Source organism: Akebia trifoliata, chromosome 4 (genome assembly GCF_017979445.1).
Source record: "Akebia trifoliata isolate Shusen 1 chromosome 4, ASM1797944v1, whole genome shotgun sequence".
Taxonomy (NCBI): Eukaryota; Viridiplantae; Streptophyta; class Magnoliopsida; order Ranunculales; family Lardizabalaceae; genus Akebia; species Akebia trifoliata.
This window is the reverse complement of record NC_141378.1, coordinates 16,559,563-16,577,877: the sequence shown is the minus strand read 5'-3', so window position 1 is coordinate 16,577,877 and position 18,315 is coordinate 16,559,563. Positions and strand designations below refer to the sequence as shown.

The following is an 18,315-nucleotide window of genomic DNA, read 5'->3' as shown; positions in this document are numbered from 1 at the left end:
CACACCTACTTTTATTAATACCACACCCATTATGTGCAATTCTTTAATGATTTACTTAGGAATTGATGTGGTATTAGTAAAAGTTAGTGTGACAATAACAATTCTCTTAATATAGCATTTGTACTAAAAGAAAAATTATCCTTAAATGAGAGTACTAGAGCTGCTTGTTTCCCGCATTAATTTTTTTAAAAAGACCGTGTATAAAATAAATGTAAAGTGAAAATGATGGAAAGCCTATGGCATCGCCCTGTCAACTCATAAGGAAGTAACTCTCTCAAGGAGATTTTACAAAGGCACTTATCGTCTATACCCAAATTTGACATAAAGAAATCCACTACTAAGGTCTGATACTTGTTCTTCTCAAAGCTTGCATTTCTCTTATCCTTCCTTAACCAAGGAAATTAATTAAAGATTAAAAAAACATATTAAAATTTACTATAAATCATATAAATAACGGTGAATGTCCAAGGAATGTGTAAAAAATTTCAAGCTCGAAAATAACTAAAATGAATTAATTTAAAGAAATAATAAAACGATAAAAAATCTCTTAAATATTAGTTAATGAACAAGAAAAGTACAAAATTTGAAGCCTTAAAATTTGAATATTTTTATTATTATATTTATTTTATTAAATTTTATGAAAGTATTAAAAAAATTATCATAAAATCTTGGAAAAAGTGATAAATGATTAGGAGAATCTTTGCAATATTTTTCAACCAAAACATTTCATGTAAATAAGTAAAATGGGAGATGTGGTAATAAATGATATTATTTAAAGGGGATGAGTTGGACAATCAAATAAATAAAAATGAGATGTTTACACCCATGACGAAGATAGGTAATAATATATATACTATTTAATTTCTAACAAAAAAGGAAATCAATTGATCTATTTTCTAGTTCTTGATCAATTGATCAAACAGGCCCACTCTTTGCACGTGTGAAAAAAGGACATGGTGAAAGGACGATAGATTCCCAAGAGATAATATCAAAGAGTCCAAATTGTATACAATGGATGGATGAGGAGAGTTAAAATCTTATTTCTAAACCTCAATACATGCACATAATCAAGAATCCATAGACATTATAAAAAGAGAGATTTTAAGTCAGTTATTGATCCAAATTATTTTTTACATGCTACATTTTTTGATTTGAGAGGTTTACAATCCTCTTTCCTAAGTTTATTTGATCAGGACTTAATCAAAATGTTAAAAGTTATTTAACCAACAATTAAAATTGTACTAGCCCAATCAAGAAAATGCTTTTAAGACATTCGATAAAAGCTTATTTCACCTCAAAGACCTTACAAAACTCAAAAATGAACATTTGACCCGTTTCGTCTAAAAATATCCAAGCCTAACTAATTTGGCCCATAGACAATTTATCCTCTCAAAAACAAACGCTCAACACCCCTTACCTCTCATATCTCCTTTTACCATCCCTCATCATTTCTTATATCACACACACACACACTCACACACACACACACACACACACACGCTTGCACACACACCCCGATTCATGCACCCTCATGACAACTGATACGATAATCCAACACATAGTAGGAAGGATTTGAGTGATTTTTTTTTTTTTTTTTTTGCTCACATTGTTGTTTGACATGTGACGTGAATGACATCAGCAAAGGAGAAGTTTCTCTCTCTTGTCTGCGCGTCCTTTCCCATGGATTTATTTTTAAAGATTTCAAATCTTAAAAATGATCTTTGGCCCAATCCAACAGTACAGCCTACTATATTTCATGATTACCACATTGATTATCACATTGATAACCACTGACCCAGTTCGAATCCAATCCTTTTAGAGCCTTACATATACGGATATGTTTCTGTCGGAACTGTTTCAAAGATCTAGGACGGAGAGATGGAGGTATGACCCACATAATTAATAGAATTATTGAAATCCATTTTGATGAACAGGTTTTTCGGGCTATATCAAGTGTTGAAGAGGATGACTTGGCCTTCGAGAATGGTAAGATGCAACATTTCCACGCCATTATCTTTGCCAGGGGTTACAGGAACACTACCAACAAATGGCTTAAGATATGGCCAACCTTTGCCTGTAAGCCTGACATTACAACATCCACACTTTTATTTTCCAAATAGACCAATAAAGTAAAATACTTAAAAACTAAACCTTGAAATAAATAATCTAATTTATAAATTACAAAATCTTTTCTTTTCTTCTAACCACACTTGTTAATTAAAATAACATTTGTACTAAAACAGAAAGTACCCTTAAATGAGTACTAGAGTTGGTTCAACCTGTTCACCACAGTTAGTGCATTTGGGTTACCATAAAAATAGTTGTAAAGTGTGAATGATAGAGAGCCTTTGTATTCTCCCTCTGAACTCATAAGGAAGTACCTATCCCGAGGAGATTTTACAAAGGCTCTTCTCATCTATACTCAAATTTGATATAAAGAGATCCACCACTGAGGTCTCATACTTGTGCTCTCTCTCCTTCCTTAACCAAGGAAATTAATTAAATATTAAAAAATATTAAAAATTACTATAAATTATAGAAATATTGGCGATTTTCCAAGGAATGTGTAAAAAATTTCAAGTTCAAAAATTAGAATATTTAATTACTAAAATTAATTAATTTAAGGGGTAATTATAAAAACAAACTTAATTTAAATATTATTTATAAAAAAATAATAATTTTTGTAAATTTATCGAAAGGAACCAATTTCAGCACCTAAACCACCAATATATATATATGTATTTATTTATTCTAAATTTTCGGCACTTTAAGTGTTGAATTTTTTTTAAATTAAATTTCCAACACTTTAAGTGCCAATTCTTTTTTTTAAAGTTAATTTTTAAATAATTATTTATTATTTTAAAAGAAAACATAATTATTATTAAAATTTAATTTATAATTAATTTTTTAAAGAAAAATCACGTCAATATCTCCAATTTTCTTTTTTTAGCAACATTAACATTTAAAAATAGTTTTTAATATAAAAATTGTTAAAATTTAATTTTTAAAAGAAAATCAAGTCCATATCTTCATTTTCCTTACTTTTAACAACATTAATATTAAAAAAAATTTGCTAATATAATATTTAATAAAATTTTGAAAGGAAAATCACGTCCATATCTTCAATTTCCTTATTTTTAGCAACATTACTATTTAAAAATATTTGTTAATATTAAATTATTAAAAAATTAATTTTTAACACCCTTTTTATATTTTCTATTTATAAAAAAGTAATTAAAAATTAAATTTTTAACAATTAAATATTAACAAATATTTTTGAATAGTAATGTTGCTAAAAATAAAGAAATTGAAGATATGGACGTGATGTTCTATTAAAAAATTAATTATAAATTAAATTTTAACAATTATAACTTTCCTTTTGAAATAATAAATAATTGTTTAAATTGTAACAATTAACACCCTTTTTACGTTTTCTATTTATAAAAAAGTAATTAAAAATTTATTTTTTAATAGTTAAATATTAACAAATATTTTTAAATAGTAATGTTGCTAAAAATAAGAAAATTGAAGATATGAACGAGATTTTCCTTTGAAACTTTTATTAATATTAGATATTAAAAATTATTATATTAAAAAAAATTAAAATATTAATGTTTCTAAAAGTAACAATTAACACCCTTTTGACGTGATTTTTCTTTAAAAAATTAATTTTAATGAGTATTATATTAACAAATATTTTTAAATATTAATGTTGCTAAAAATAAGAAAATTGAAGATATTGACGTAATTTTCTTTTAAAAAATTAATTATAAATTAAATTGTAACTATTATTACGTTTTCTTTTGAAATAATAAATAATTATTTAAAAATTATCTTTATTAAAAAAAATTGGCACTTAAAGTGCCGAAATTTTTATTAAAAGAAATAAAAAAATTTGACCTTTTAAATTCTGAAAATTTTGAATAAAAAAATAAAAAAAAATTTCGACGGTTTAGGTGCAATAGATTCCTTTAGATAAATTTACAAAAATTATTACTTTTTTGATAAATAATATTTAAATTAGATTTTTTTAATAATTACCCATTAATTTAAAAGTAAATTGAATCACTCCACCTTAGGGGTGTCAATAGATACGAATCGAATCCGAAAAAAAATTACAACATCAGTAGTCAAATTCAAAATCCGATAGATATTGAGAATTAACATTTGAATAAGAATCCAATTGACAAATTGAATATCTTATTAAAATTTCAATGATAAAAAAAATATGATTTTTAACTTAAAAAAAAATTAACTTGCAGAAGATGTGGCTGCAAAACCCTTAATTTTTCATCAAACATAAAATCAGTCATCTTCAACCCTAGATTTTCACCTTCAAATGTATCAAAATCTCTCATCTTCAACTCTTTTCAAAATCACTTTACTTTTGCTCAAGCCCATTCATCTTAAATTCTCATCTTCATTTTCAATCTATATCAAGCAAACCCTTAAGATAAATATGATTTTGGAGAAAAATCAAGGGTTTTTGAATTGAGATTGGAGATGCAAGAGAGAAGAAGAAGAAGAGGAAGTGTCGGTATGAGATTTACCTATGTCGGAGAATTCGCCACTGCTTGATCACCGAAAAAGCATTGTCACTGTTCATTAGAGGAGATGAGGCTAAGGGGTGAAGACATGTAAGAGTCATTCTTGAAAGACAGAGTTGTCTTGAGTTTGAGGAAAGAAGAATAATTTAAATAAAAAATAGTAAGGGAAAAAGCTGTCATCCATATACATAAATATTTATACAAATATTATACATAGGCCTTTGAATCGGATGTTGCGACATCCGAATTCGTATCCGAAATCGATTCGAATCCTTAAAAATACATTCAAATTCGAATTCGAAATCTGAAATTTCGAATATGAATTTGAATTTTCAACAATTTATTTACAAGCCTAATTCCACCAATCTTGTCAGATATAGAGCCAGGTGTATAATTAACTTTGTTATTTTCACCCTTGCTCTTGTAGTTAATATCACATAGTACAATGAACAACTCACAAAAACCCTACTCCAAGACTTCAATGCATGCCATGTAATCAAGAATCCGACAAAATCATTAAAAAAAAGATATTTTAAGTTATAATTGATCTAAATTCTTAATTATGTGGAATGCTTTTAGGTGTGGGAGAGATTTACAACCCTCTTCCTCAAGTGTATTCAATCCAAACTCAATCAAAATGCCAAAAGTTGTTATACCAACCCTGTCAGAACTAGAGCCATGTGTGTGAATAACTTTGTTATGTTCACTGTTGCTTCTCTATTTAATCTCACAGAACAAAATGAGCAATTCATAGAAAATCATAAACTCAAAGCTTAGGGAGTGAAGTAGGAAAGAAATATGAAAATGTAAGCAAGAATTCTATAAGTGAAATGGAAGAATTTGAAGGGATAGTAAGAGGTGGTCCTTCTGGCCTTGCAATATCGACATGCCTAAACCTACTCATAGTCGCAAAAAATATCATAGGAAGAGACGATTGTTTGACCTTGATGTGGAGAAATCAAGCTTATGATGATCTAAAAATTTATTTCACAAAAAAATCTTGTTGTCTACCACTTATGGCAGACACCATACCAACATACTTTTCAAAAAAAGGTTTCATGGAGAAGGCTTACTATCCATATAACTTTGGCGCAAGAACATGCATTGTCGTACAAAGCTCAGTAAGTCTCTTAATTTTTTTGAGTAATTTTAATTACTTATTTTAAAATTGCATTTTAAATAATAAATTGTTCTGGAACTTTCTTGCATGAAACATGCAAGACTTCTCTGGCTTGATCTATGTTAGGAGTACTCTTCATACCCACCCACCCCCCCCTCCCCCTTCCCCCAATTTATTTTGGTGATTTAAAACACTACTTAAATATTGTTGATTATTTAAGATATGACTTAAGTTTTAATGGCTTGTTCCCTTTCATCATGTTGCTACCTTCCCTTTTGAATTTTTTATCCTCATCCTCTACTTTAGTTTTGGTTGATTTTGATATCCCCTATGCTTAATATAGTGAGTATTTGAGATACCTCATGTTTAATTCCTTGTTGAAATTGCTTTCTTTCCCTCAAAAGAAGTATTTTATTAAATTTTAACTCACACACGCACACAGATTACATACCTTAATCAAGAAAAGTGTCCTACTTTTGGACATGCCTCCTTGACCTCAATCTTTTTAATAAATTAATAGAAAAAGACTTAAATACCCTTGCATTCAACTTCAAGCCAACATCCCTAATTTTTGTTTTCAAAATCGATCATCTTCAAGCCCTTCAATCTTTGTTGTGTAATTTTTTAATCTACACAATCTTTTCTTCAATTCTATTTTCAAGCTAACACAGACCCCTTTGAAGAAAAATTTAGTTTTTTTTTTTAACGCAAAATTCTAGATTATTCTACCTAAAATTCTAGATTATTTGCAACTAAAAAACATTCATCTTCAAGTTCTTCAACTTTTATGGTAAATTAATTTCAATCTATTCAACCTTATTTTCAGCCCATCATTTTCTATAATTCATTAACCATTGATTTAAAAAGTCTGATTTTTCTACCCAAGATACTTCCACAAAAACTTATGTGGACTTAAGATTTGAAGGCAGAATTAGATAGAATCTTAAGATTCAAGTTGAGGTTTAAAATTTTTATTGATAGAAGTTGTAGATAATTGGTTTTAAGAAGAAAAATCAAAGGTTTTTAGCTAGATGTTGAAGACGAGTGCATTTGATTTATTTATTTATTTTTATTTTTTTTGCTAAGCCAATGCATCTCGCTCATATTTTCCATTAATCTCTTAGGAAGATTGACGCAAAAATGCATCACCGTCAAGAATGCAATAGATCGCATGTTTACTAGTGTAGAGGATAATAATAGTGTAATATCCTAACCGTACATGTGTCCAGGTCGGTTAAGTGGTATTATGTGTAAGTCAATATTGCCAACTCTACCCAACATCAAGACAGACCAAGATAGAGACGTCTAACCTGGTTGATACGGCAGGGTGGCATTAGTAAAGACCCAATCTATCTGGCAAGGCAGACCTAGCCTAAGTATTTGCGTAATCTTGAATTATGCATATCAAGTCTAGAGATCTCCGAGGAGATCTTCCTGGAATCGTAGATTCAATCTCAGATATCTTAATTCTGTTTAGGGTATTTGTAATTAGGAGATTCTTCGTGATCTTATCCTGAGGGATGGGGAAACCCTGATTTGAAGAAGGGATTTATAACTTGAGGAATTAACAAAAGCTAGGAGATTTTTTTTTTGAGGGGGAGATTGAGAAAAGAGAGAATTCTATTGACTTTTATTGTTCTTCTGCAACTCTAATTTGGGCGTCGGAGAATTCTTGGCAAGTACCAAACTGGTTCTAACAAGAAGGAGAAAGGAGTAACTTCGGATCAGTAGGCCAGAGTCTATCATAGCATCACTAGATTTCTACTCTATAACTAGCAATTTCTTCTTTCAATATGTCATTAATTTATTGACCTAAAACATCGATTGTGTTAGTCACGTTATAATCATCAATCGCGAACCTTAAAGATTCCCAAAACGAAATAATCATCAATTGTCGTTATCGATGTATTACAAAATATTCATCGCCATCAAGAATTAAATAGATCATAGGGTAACGACCACAGCCAATCGGATGAAAAGAAAATAATCTCTTAGATTTTTGTGTCCCTAGATCTATTGATTGGTTGGTTGGTCCCACTCCTTGTACACATGGAGATAGAAAGAGATAGGTGTAACCTGGGCCAGAGCTACTGTACCAAATTGCCAAGTATAGTGCCAGTGTGCCACCAACCTTGTTAATCTGCAGGCAAGTGTAGAACTATTCTTGTTGTTTTCACCCCTATTCCTCTATTTAAGTTCACATTCAACAGTGAGCAACCCACAGAAAATCATAGAAACACTACTGGTTAGCGTGTGAAGTAGCCGAGAGAGTGAATCTGTGAGAAATTTACGAGTGAAATGGAAGAAATTGTAGTGATAGTAGGAGCTGGTCCCTCTGGCCTTGCAACATCTGCATGCCTAAACCTACTCTCCATACCCAATGTTATCCTTGAAAAAGATAACTGTTCGGCCTCAATGTGGAAGAACCGAACATACGACCGATTAAAACTGCATCTTGCAAAAGAATTTTGCAGTCTCCCTCACATGCCATACCCATTATCCACACCCACATACATTTGTAAACAAAGCTTTATCCATTACATGGATGAGTATGTATCAAAATTTAACATAAGCCCTAAGTACTGTCGATCTGTCCAATCAGCCACTTATGACCCCAAGAATAATAAATGGTGTGTCGAAGCTAGGAACACGATATCAAATGATATAGAGATGTACATTTCACAGTTCCTTGTTATTGCAAGTGGGGAAAATGGCGAGGGTGTGATCCCTGATATTCAAGGATTAGAATGTTTTAGAGGAGAGAAGAAACATTCTATTGAATATAAATCAGGGAGTGTGTACAGAGGTAAGGATGTTTTGGTGGTTGGGTGTGGGAACTCGGGGATGGAGATCGCTTACGATCTCTGTAATTTTGGAGCAAAGACTGGTATTGTCGTGCGGAACCCAGTGAGTTTCTTCTGTTCTTTATATCATTTACCTTGGTTACTTGTTTTAAATTTAATTTTAAGTAATATAAGTGGGTTTATAACTTTTGTGCATGGGGCATGCAAGGAGTTCTTCAGGATTTCCATCAAACCAAATGTTAGGATGGGCGAATGTTCCCTAGGGATGTCCAGTGAAGGGTATCTCTAGGAGATATGTACAGATCTGATGGAAATTTATATTTTTAATGGTGGACCAAACGTGGTTGGAGACTTAGAAAAGTAACACCACGTGGCAATTTTTAGGTCCATCAGAGTTGGTAAAAAAAAAACTGATGGTTTGACAGAAAGAGTGTCCCATGCGGCATTTTTGGGAGGATGGGTCCAAATTTGGACGGTTGCAGTTACCTTGCGAGTCTCGTGTATTTAATCCACGTGGAATCCTTAATGGGTCCCTCTCTTGTCTAGATCTAATGTCGATCTTAATGGATTTAAACTTGATCCTTTTTGAATCGGTCCCTAACTGGGCCTGATCCAAATATTTCAGAATATGCTCCAGACCATCTTGATCCAATCTGAATAATATTTGGTTGGATCCAAATCTTGAGACCAATGAGAATACGAATAGTTTGAACCTGATCCAGTAAGCTACTACCTCAAACCTGATCCGATTACATTTCTCAAATTGGGTGACCTAATTCGAATCTGATCCTTTTTTGTTGGACCCAATAAAAGTCCCCACATGATTAGCTACAATAATCTTGTTCTTGGGTGGGTCACTATGTGCAGGTCCATGTCCTCAACAAAGAAATGGTGCATGCGGGGATGTTCATGCTTAAATATTTTTCATTTAGTTTTGTGGACCATTTGATCATGTGGTTTGCAAAATTAATTTACGGTGATTTAAGCATGTATGGGCTTAGAAGACCCGAGGGCGGCCCATTTTACCTAAAAGCCACGACAGGAAGATCTCCTGTCATCGATGTTGGTACTGTGTCCAAGATCAAGGCCGGAGAAATCAAGGTATCAATTAATGACCCATATTTATAGAATTATTGAACCATTGAAATTCATGTTTCAATTAATCACATTGTGATGAACAGGTTTTTCCGGCTATATCGAAAGTTGGAGAGGATGATGTGGCATTCGAGAATGGAACGATGCAACATTTCGACGCCATTATCTTCGCCACTGGTTACAGGAGCACCACCAACAAATGGCTTAAGGTAATTAGTTCAATATATATGCCTTCAGTAACTATTGATTAACTAACAATTTTTCTGCATTTTGTTCTACTTAAGCTTGAAATTAATCTACGTGTTTCAATGTTTACTATGCAGGACTTCGGTTTCATTCTAAATAAAGATGGAATGCCGAAGGGTGGTTTCCCCAAACATTGGAAGGGGGAGAACAACGTGTATTGTGCTGGATTCTCAAGACGAGGACTAGCGGGCATATCCATGGATGCCCAAGCCATAGCAAAAGACATCAACATGGCTTATACGTCATCACGAAAGATAAAATAGGCCACGACAAATACATAAAAGAGAATATACATGTCCTCAACAATTCATCCGGTTCTCCTTCTTCCAGGCTCATTTAGTTCAGGGGAAATGTTCAGCACCCTAAGTTTTACCACACACTTTAACAAACGTTTTTTTGTCCTACATGGGTTAGAAGTTTTGGAATGGGCTGATTTTTGGTGAGGATGATCTCTATGATTAGAAGATCATCCTCCCCAAAAATCAGCCCATTCCGAAATGTTTAACCCCATGTTTACACGTTGAAAAATCGTGGACCGTCCATTTTTTGTAAACCATTTTTGATGGGGTTAGAAGTTTTGGAATGAGCTGATTTTTGGTGAGGATGATCTCCTTCTAATTGTTTGTATTTATCTTTTCCATTCTTTTTGGATTGAATTCAATAATTGATTAATTTTTTCTTGGAAGGTATTTTCATAACTGATTATGACTGTTATTCTTTGTATTTATCTAATGAATTTTTTTCCATTTTAATCTAAAACATAAATTACCCTTAAATGAGTACTATAGAACTAGTTCTAACTGGAGAAAGCAAGCTCAATAAAACTAAATGTTCATTAGGAGTAAATATCATTAACTAGATCAACTGACGATGGCTCTTTCTTGAAAGTACAATGAAAATCCAACCAAAAAAAAAATTGCAACAAAGAACTTTAACATCAGTCAAACTCGATACATGAACATTTTAACTTGTGCTTGGTCAAGCCCTTTGAAAGCAGAATATTAATAATCATGCACCTCAGAATAATCTTTTTCTACAAACTAATAAATAGGACCACCAAGTAAAGTATGGCAAAATAAATAAATAAAATAATAGCCCGACGTACTTCCAAGCCCTCTTCATTCAATTTTGTATTACATTGTAATAAGCTATCATATCTTTTGTTATATCATGAATTTTTAGCAAAGGGTGGGAATTCACGACAAAACCACCCAACGTAGCAAGTATAGGCCTTTGATTCGAGGGTAAGATGGTATGTCGCTGTTTCAAAATAACGTTGATATCTAAAATATCACTAAAATTAGAGGGTTATGTTTAAGTTATCGATAAGTAATGTAGATTCCTCCAAGTTCACTACAATTGGTGCACTAACTTATTGAAAATGACCGTTAAAACCCATTGTAAAGTGTGAATGATAGAAATTAGCTTATGCAAGCAATTTAAAAAAAGAAAAAAGAAAGAGAATTAGTTTGGACTTATTCTTTTGAGATTTAATCCAAGAACCTTATTAGATTATTTGTAATGGACTTTGATTAAGGTTAACAATAGAGTAAAGTCCAATATTTAAAAAGAATTGAAGTTATAAATAATTTTAATTTAGTTGGTGGTTAAAGAAGGCAAGAAAAAGAAACTTCTTTTGTAAAATAGTCAATCAAAATGGAGTAATGCGAGGGATGTTCCATCCTTCTAAGGAAGGTATGGTTGGATGCTCTTTGTTAGGTCTTCCCTCCATTTTACGAAAATTTTAAATTAAAAAAAATTTATATGGTATAATATAACATATTATATTAATGTGTTTGAGGATTTAGGTGTTATCTTGTAGAATAAGTTATGTAAGAAATGTCATCAAAGAAAATGTATTTTTAAAGAAAAAGGTGGTGTTTGTTTGCGTTATTTTTCAGCATTTATTACTGAAAAAAAAAAAAAAATTTAGCACTTTTGTCAAAATAACGTGTTTGTTTACTCCATATTTTTAGTGCTTATTGTTGAAAATAAGTGAAAAAAATTCAACACTATTTTGATGTTGAAAAAAAGCGCTGAAACAGTAAGCACTTTGCTTTTTTAAGCACAGACAAATATACCCTTCATTTTTTTGGACATGGACAAGTATACCCTTATACTTAAAAGAATATTACCTTTTATATCTTATAGATAAGTATATAAGCACCCCAGAAATTAATAAACCCACACCATGGCCAAATTATTTTGTTTTATATGAGTTAAAAGTTTCGAAATGAGTTGATTTTTGGTGAGGAGATCATCCTTATAAAAAATCAGCCCATCTTGAAACTTCTAACCCCATCAAAACAAGTTCAAGAATCGTAAATTATTTTGTTTTTTTTGTTTTTTTTGAAAACTAGTTTTGAGGTGATTAGAAGTTTTGGAATGGGCTAATTTTTGGTGAGTATGATCTCTAGACTATATAGATCATCCTTACCAAAAATTAGTTCATTCCAAATACTTTAACCCATATAAGACAAAATATATATATATATATATATGGTTATGGTATGGGTTGCTCTTATTAATTCGTAGGGTGCTTTTATAACTACACATCCTTCATTTCCATCGAAAAGTATTCACCCCAAATTAAGTTCTTTCAATGTTGATTTCAAATTTTGGTGACTTGTATGACATTATTGTATTTAATTTGAAATTTGTGAGCTTTAAGAAATAAAAATTATTATTTATAAATTGAAAATTTGAGTATTATTTATTATTTATAAATGAATTGTATTTTAATTTTATAAAAAAAAAATAATATATTTTATTGTATTTAATAAGAAATAGGCATTTGAAACATGCAAACAATGTATAATATGATTATAAAGGTAAAAAAGATAATTTACCAATTTCAGCAATATATAACAAACATGATTCTGCATCTATACAAACAACTTTTTCAGCACTTAATGTTATTCAGTACTTTTTTTTTTAGTTTAACAAATAACACCTAAAAGTCTAAATTTTTTTACTAGGATTCTCTATTCTTTTAAGTTATGAAGGAGAGAAGATAAAGAGAGGTGGAAGACATTGGGAGCTTTGGAGACTTCATCAGTAATAGGATTTCCTCTTATTCATCTTTTTTATTTCATTTTAATTATTTTCTTATTTTTGTATTATTTACAATCTAATATTTTATTCTTCTTTGTGATTAAAGAAGAGGTAAGAAAAGGATTGGATTGAAGAAGAGATTCAAGTGAAAATCAAAAAAATTTCTTTCATAAGGTAGGTGTTCTTTTGTATTAAATTTCTTTTCAAAAATACACATATTTGCATATTAGAAAAATATTATTAGAATATTGGTATGCCTTCTTTTTATGTGAGAATATGATCTAGAAGTAAGTTATTATATGATTACTTGAGTGGTATGAACTTAAATACATGGAACTTAAAATATTGAGAATTTGTTACATAGAGCATAGCATAATTCATGTGTTGTATAATAAAAGGCTATGAAAACTTTTAATATGAGTCCATTGATGAGCAAGTTAGGACCGTGGATCCTTGGATGGGAAGGCCCTAAAGCCCTCGAGGAAGGCTCCTTATGTGGGACATGAATGGTATTGCTCGAATTGGCACGAGACGTGGTTGGTGTTGCCCGAATTGGAATAACATGTGCTGGTTTGCATAATGCATGCATGATGCATGACAAAGTGATTACATGAGTGATATTCTAATGATCAATACATGTGATGAAATACATGAGTCTATGACTATTTTTTTTATGCTTTATATGATTCCTTCAATTGTAATGTAGTGCTTGGGAACAAACCTATTGGACTCGAGTAGTTCACCCTACCTTTTTTTTTCATTTCTCTTTAAGCTTAATGCATTTTTAATGTCCGACGAGTGTATGTAGGTTGATGTTGAATCACCCCTAAATCATGGATTACATGTTAGACCATAGTTTTGGGCTGAGTCACAGATCCTGAAAATTGGGGCATGACAAGCTCCCTTTTAACTCATGAGGATTGACCTCTCTCAAGGAGATTTACAAGAGGCCCTTCTCATCTACACCTATATTTGAGGTAAAGGTATCCACCACCATGGTGATCCATATTTTTCTCAAAGTTTGTGTTTTTCTCTCCTTTTTTAAATATGAAAAATGATTTAAAAATAACTATAAAGCTTAGAACTATCAGTGAGTTTCCAAGGAATTGTGTAAAAAACTTTCAACAAGAAAATCAAAATATGTAATTACTAAAATTTATTTATTTTAGAAAGAACTCAAAAAAATAATAAAAATTATCATAAATTAATTTATACAATATTATAAAATCTTGAAAAAAGATAGTCAATTACTAGGAAAAAATTTGCAATATTTTTCAATCAAAATATTGCATGTAAATTAAGAAATGTGTTGTGTGTTAATAAATAAATGATATTACTGAAAAGGGATGAGTTGCATGTAAATAAAGAAATGTTTTGCACTAATGATTTAGATAGTTAATCATTTATAAAAATTTATAGTTTCTAATAAAAAAAGGAAATTAATCGATCCGTTTTGTACTTTTCATCAATTCATCAAGAGATCCCAATCTTTGCACATGTTGATAAAGGACATGGAAGGATAATACATGTTCCCAGCAGTATACAAACCAACAAAGAGTGTAAGTAAAACCTTACTCCCAAACCTCAATATGTGCCACATAGTAAAAAATATGAGGAAATTATAATAGGAGATATTTTAAGTCAATAATTTTGTTAGAATCTTGATAACCACAATATTAAAAAAGGCCATATTCGATAGTCCAAGGCTGTCAAATTTCATAAAATTCAATGGACCAAGATGTCAAATTTGTCATTGTCAAATTTTTTTTTCAACAGGCCAATACCTTCAAATTAATGTTGGATGGGAGAAATTCGACGATTCAAAGCCATTGAATCGAAGAAAATAAAAAATTTCGATTGTCCTGAACTGTTGAAATTTGATTTCTAAAATCCGTGGGACTTGACTTGTCAAATTTTCCAATTTTCATGTAGTGTACATGGCATGTTTTTAGGTGTTGGAGGGGTGTACAATCCTCTTCTTTGAGTGTATTCAATCTGTACTCAATCGAAAGGACAAAATTCGTTCCACCAACCTTGTCAGATATTGAACCAGGTGTCTGAATAACTTTGTTATTTTCACCCTTACTCATATAGTTAATATCGCATAGCACAGTGAGCAACTCACAAAAATCCTACTCCTAGACTTCAATGCATGCCATGTAATCAAGAATTCGACAAAATCTTAAAAGAAGATATTTTAAGATGTAATTGATCAAAATTCTTGATTATGTGGCATGTTTTTAGATGTGGGAATTGTTTACAACCCTCTTTCTCGAGTGTATTCAATCCAGACTCAATCAAAATGTTAAAAGTTGTTCTACCAACCCTGTTAGAACTAGTGCCACTTGTGTGAATAGCTTTGTTACGCTCATCATTACTTCTCTATTTAATCTCATAACAGAATGAGTTTCTCATAGAAAATCATAGAATCAGAGTTATAGGAGAGAAATATGTAATTTGAGCAAGAATTTTACAAGTGAAATAGAAGAATTTGTAGTAATAGCATGTAGGAGGTGGTCCTTCTAGCCTTGCAACATCGACGTGCTAAACCTATTTCTAGTCGTCAACAATATCCTCAAAATAGACAATTGTTAGGCCTTAAAGTGGAGAAACCTAGCTTCTCATGAACCAAAACTTCATTACACACAAAGATCTTGTTGTCTACCTCTTATCTCATACATCAAACCAACATACTTTTCTAAAATAAGTTTCATGGAAATGGCTTACTATCCTTGTAACTTTGGTGCAAGAACATGCATTGATGTACAAAGCTTCGGTAAGTTTCTTAATTTTTTAAGTGATTTTAATTACTTATTTTAAAATTGAATTTTAAGTAATAAATTGGTCTTGAACTTTCTTGCATGGCACATACAAGACTTCTCTAGTTCTCACTCTTTACAGACGGGAAAATTCAGGATGGGTCTAGGGAGGGTAATTCCTCCCCCCGCCAGTTCTATCTATGTTAGGAGGACTCTTTCCAAATGGGAAAATCCAGGAAGGGGCTAGGGAGTGTAATTCCCCCCCAATTTAATTTTGTGATTTAAAACACTCCTTAAATATTGATGATTATTAACAATAAGACTTAGGTTTTGATGGCTTAGGCTTGAAATATTCATGTTTCGATGTTTACTATGCAGGACTACGGTTTCATTCTAAATAAGGATGGAATGCCAAAGGCTGGGTTCCCCAAACATTGGAAGGGGGAGAATGGCATGTATTATGCTGGATTCTCGAGACGAGGACTAGCGAGCATATCCATGGATGCCCAAGCCATAGTCGAAGACATATACATATAAGAAAATAAACATGTCCTCAACAATTCATCCAGTTCTCCTTCACCCAGGCTCATTTAGTTCATGTATATATATATATATACATATGATGGTTGTTCTAATTCTTTGTATTATGGATGTTAATCTCTGTATTTATCTAATTAAAAAAATTTCCCTTTTAATCTAATTCTCTCAAGATTTTCAAGCATTAATTGGGAAGGAACCATTTTATACCTTCTTGAAATTAAGAAACGTGGCTTACATTCAAAAATGGGAAATAACCCATGATATGCAAGAGAAAAATAAATTCTACTGACATGCCAACTTTCATTTATAACACACCAAACCTTTTGAAATTAATGGAGTTCTCTTTGTAGATTGGTGTGTTAATAGAAGCTCTAAAAATATTTATTTCCCTCACATCCCCTCATCTTTAATACTACAAACTAGGGGCACTCTACTGTGGCCAACTGCGAAGCACGAACATGAATTCAAGTTCAATGAAAACACGAACCAATGACGTGGTGCTACTGCTAGCTTTACTTGATCTATCATGGATAGGATTTGGGCAATGTAACTATGCTAGTTTGGTCATTGGGCCACATAGGCCCGTTTCATGTTTAGGGTCCGGATTAACTTGGAAGCTAGGCCCATCCGATAGATCCACCCATCTTGCTTAGTTATATAATTTTTATATTACATATATATTGGCCCCCTGGCCGGAATGCATGTGGATGTGGACCGGACTTGGATTTATTATTTTATAATTTAGCCCTACAAGTCTCGACGACGTAACCATGAGATGGCCTAGGTTTGGGTTAGGATTTAGAGGCCCTAATTATGACTTAGCCCATTAACGTTCGACCCGAATCCAGCCCATTGACAATCCTAGTAGCATCTGTGTTTGTTGCTAATCACTTAAGGTTCCCCTTTTGACAACCAACCCAAGTATTAAGTGGTGTATTACGAATTCCGATACCATTATGGGGGATGACACCCCTTTGACCTAGGTCTTCTATTCAAATACTAATCTAAATGACATTAGTACCCTCATATTCTACCTCTAGTTGAATACCCCTTTATTTTCTTTAAAAAAAAAAAGAAAAGGTTGCAATCTTAAGATTTTATCTTGTTCAACCTTCAAACATCAAGAACAAAAAATAAATTTTATTAAGAATTCAAAGGATGGATTTTGAAGCTGATCTCAGGTAATTTTTACAATTTGATTTTTCTTCATTTATTGTTTTTGAAGGACTTTTTCCAATAAAACCAAAATATTGTTAATTGGATTGGATCAGGACATGATTGATCCAGATCCAATCCAATAAGATATTGGATCGAAGCCTTATCAAATTGGATTGTGGGGTCAGATCTGATCCATTGAAACCCTAGGTTTTGGCACATTTGTATATTTGATCGACATGGCATCCTTTCCAATCCACCTCTTATGTGTATAAAATGATAAAGTATCTAACTACCAAGCCAATGATGGATAAATAACCAGAAATTGATCAAAACTGGTCCAATCAGATCCAGCAATAACTTAATCTAATGATGATTTATCCGAGATAACTCATGAATCAAGCATGTTCCAATTTGATGTTGACCCGATTTAGTAGTTTGATCTTAGACGCAATGCAAATGTTATCAAATCAAGCTTGGATCCAAGTGATGATGAGAACCGATAAGAATCAAAATAGGTTTAAATGTCGACAACTATCTCCAGATAATCCTGGACCAAAATAAATGTCATAAAAATAGGTTTAATTAGATCCAAATGTTGAGAAGCAACAAATATTAATTCAAATGAATTGAGACCAGATCCAACCAATCTTAATTAGTATTGTTGAATTGGTTAATTAAGATTGTCATCTTGACCCAATCCAAAACTGATCATCTTGCAGTAATGTTTCAATATTTTACTTGAAAATGCTGAAATGACTAAAAGAATTTACTGTGATTCTCACAAGTCTGACGTGGGATGTGCACATAATAACCATAAATGTGTTTCATCGTGACACGAGTAAAAATTATCTACGGTTATGTATGCATTTCCACGTCAGAATTGTGAGAATCACAGTAAATCCTGTGTCACCCCCAGCAGGACTGTGTTTTATTATTGGGATCGAGCATTGGGAAGGAACCATTTTTATGCCTTCTTGAAGTACCCTCGTCTC

At 31.7% G+C, this 18,315-nt stretch overlaps 1 protein-coding gene across 1 annotated transcript; it reads left to right on the top strand.

Annotated features, from left to right (window-relative positions):
• The first annotated feature begins 7,583 nt into the window (after window positions 1-7,583).
• On the top strand, window positions 7,584-10,492 carry LOC147404183 (putative indole-3-pyruvate monooxygenase YUCCA10). Its single transcript, XM_086440039.1, has 4 exons — window positions 7,584-8,574; window positions 9,339-9,572; window positions 9,653-9,775; window positions 9,890-10,492. Exons 1-4 carry the CDS (start codon window positions 7,966-7,968, stop codon window positions 10,073-10,075), a joined length of 1,152 nt encoding a protein of 383 aa, XP_086296165.1. The 5' UTR covers window positions 7,584-7,965; the 3' UTR covers window positions 10,076-10,492.
• The last annotated feature ends 7,823 nt before the right edge of the window (window positions 10,493-18,315 follow it).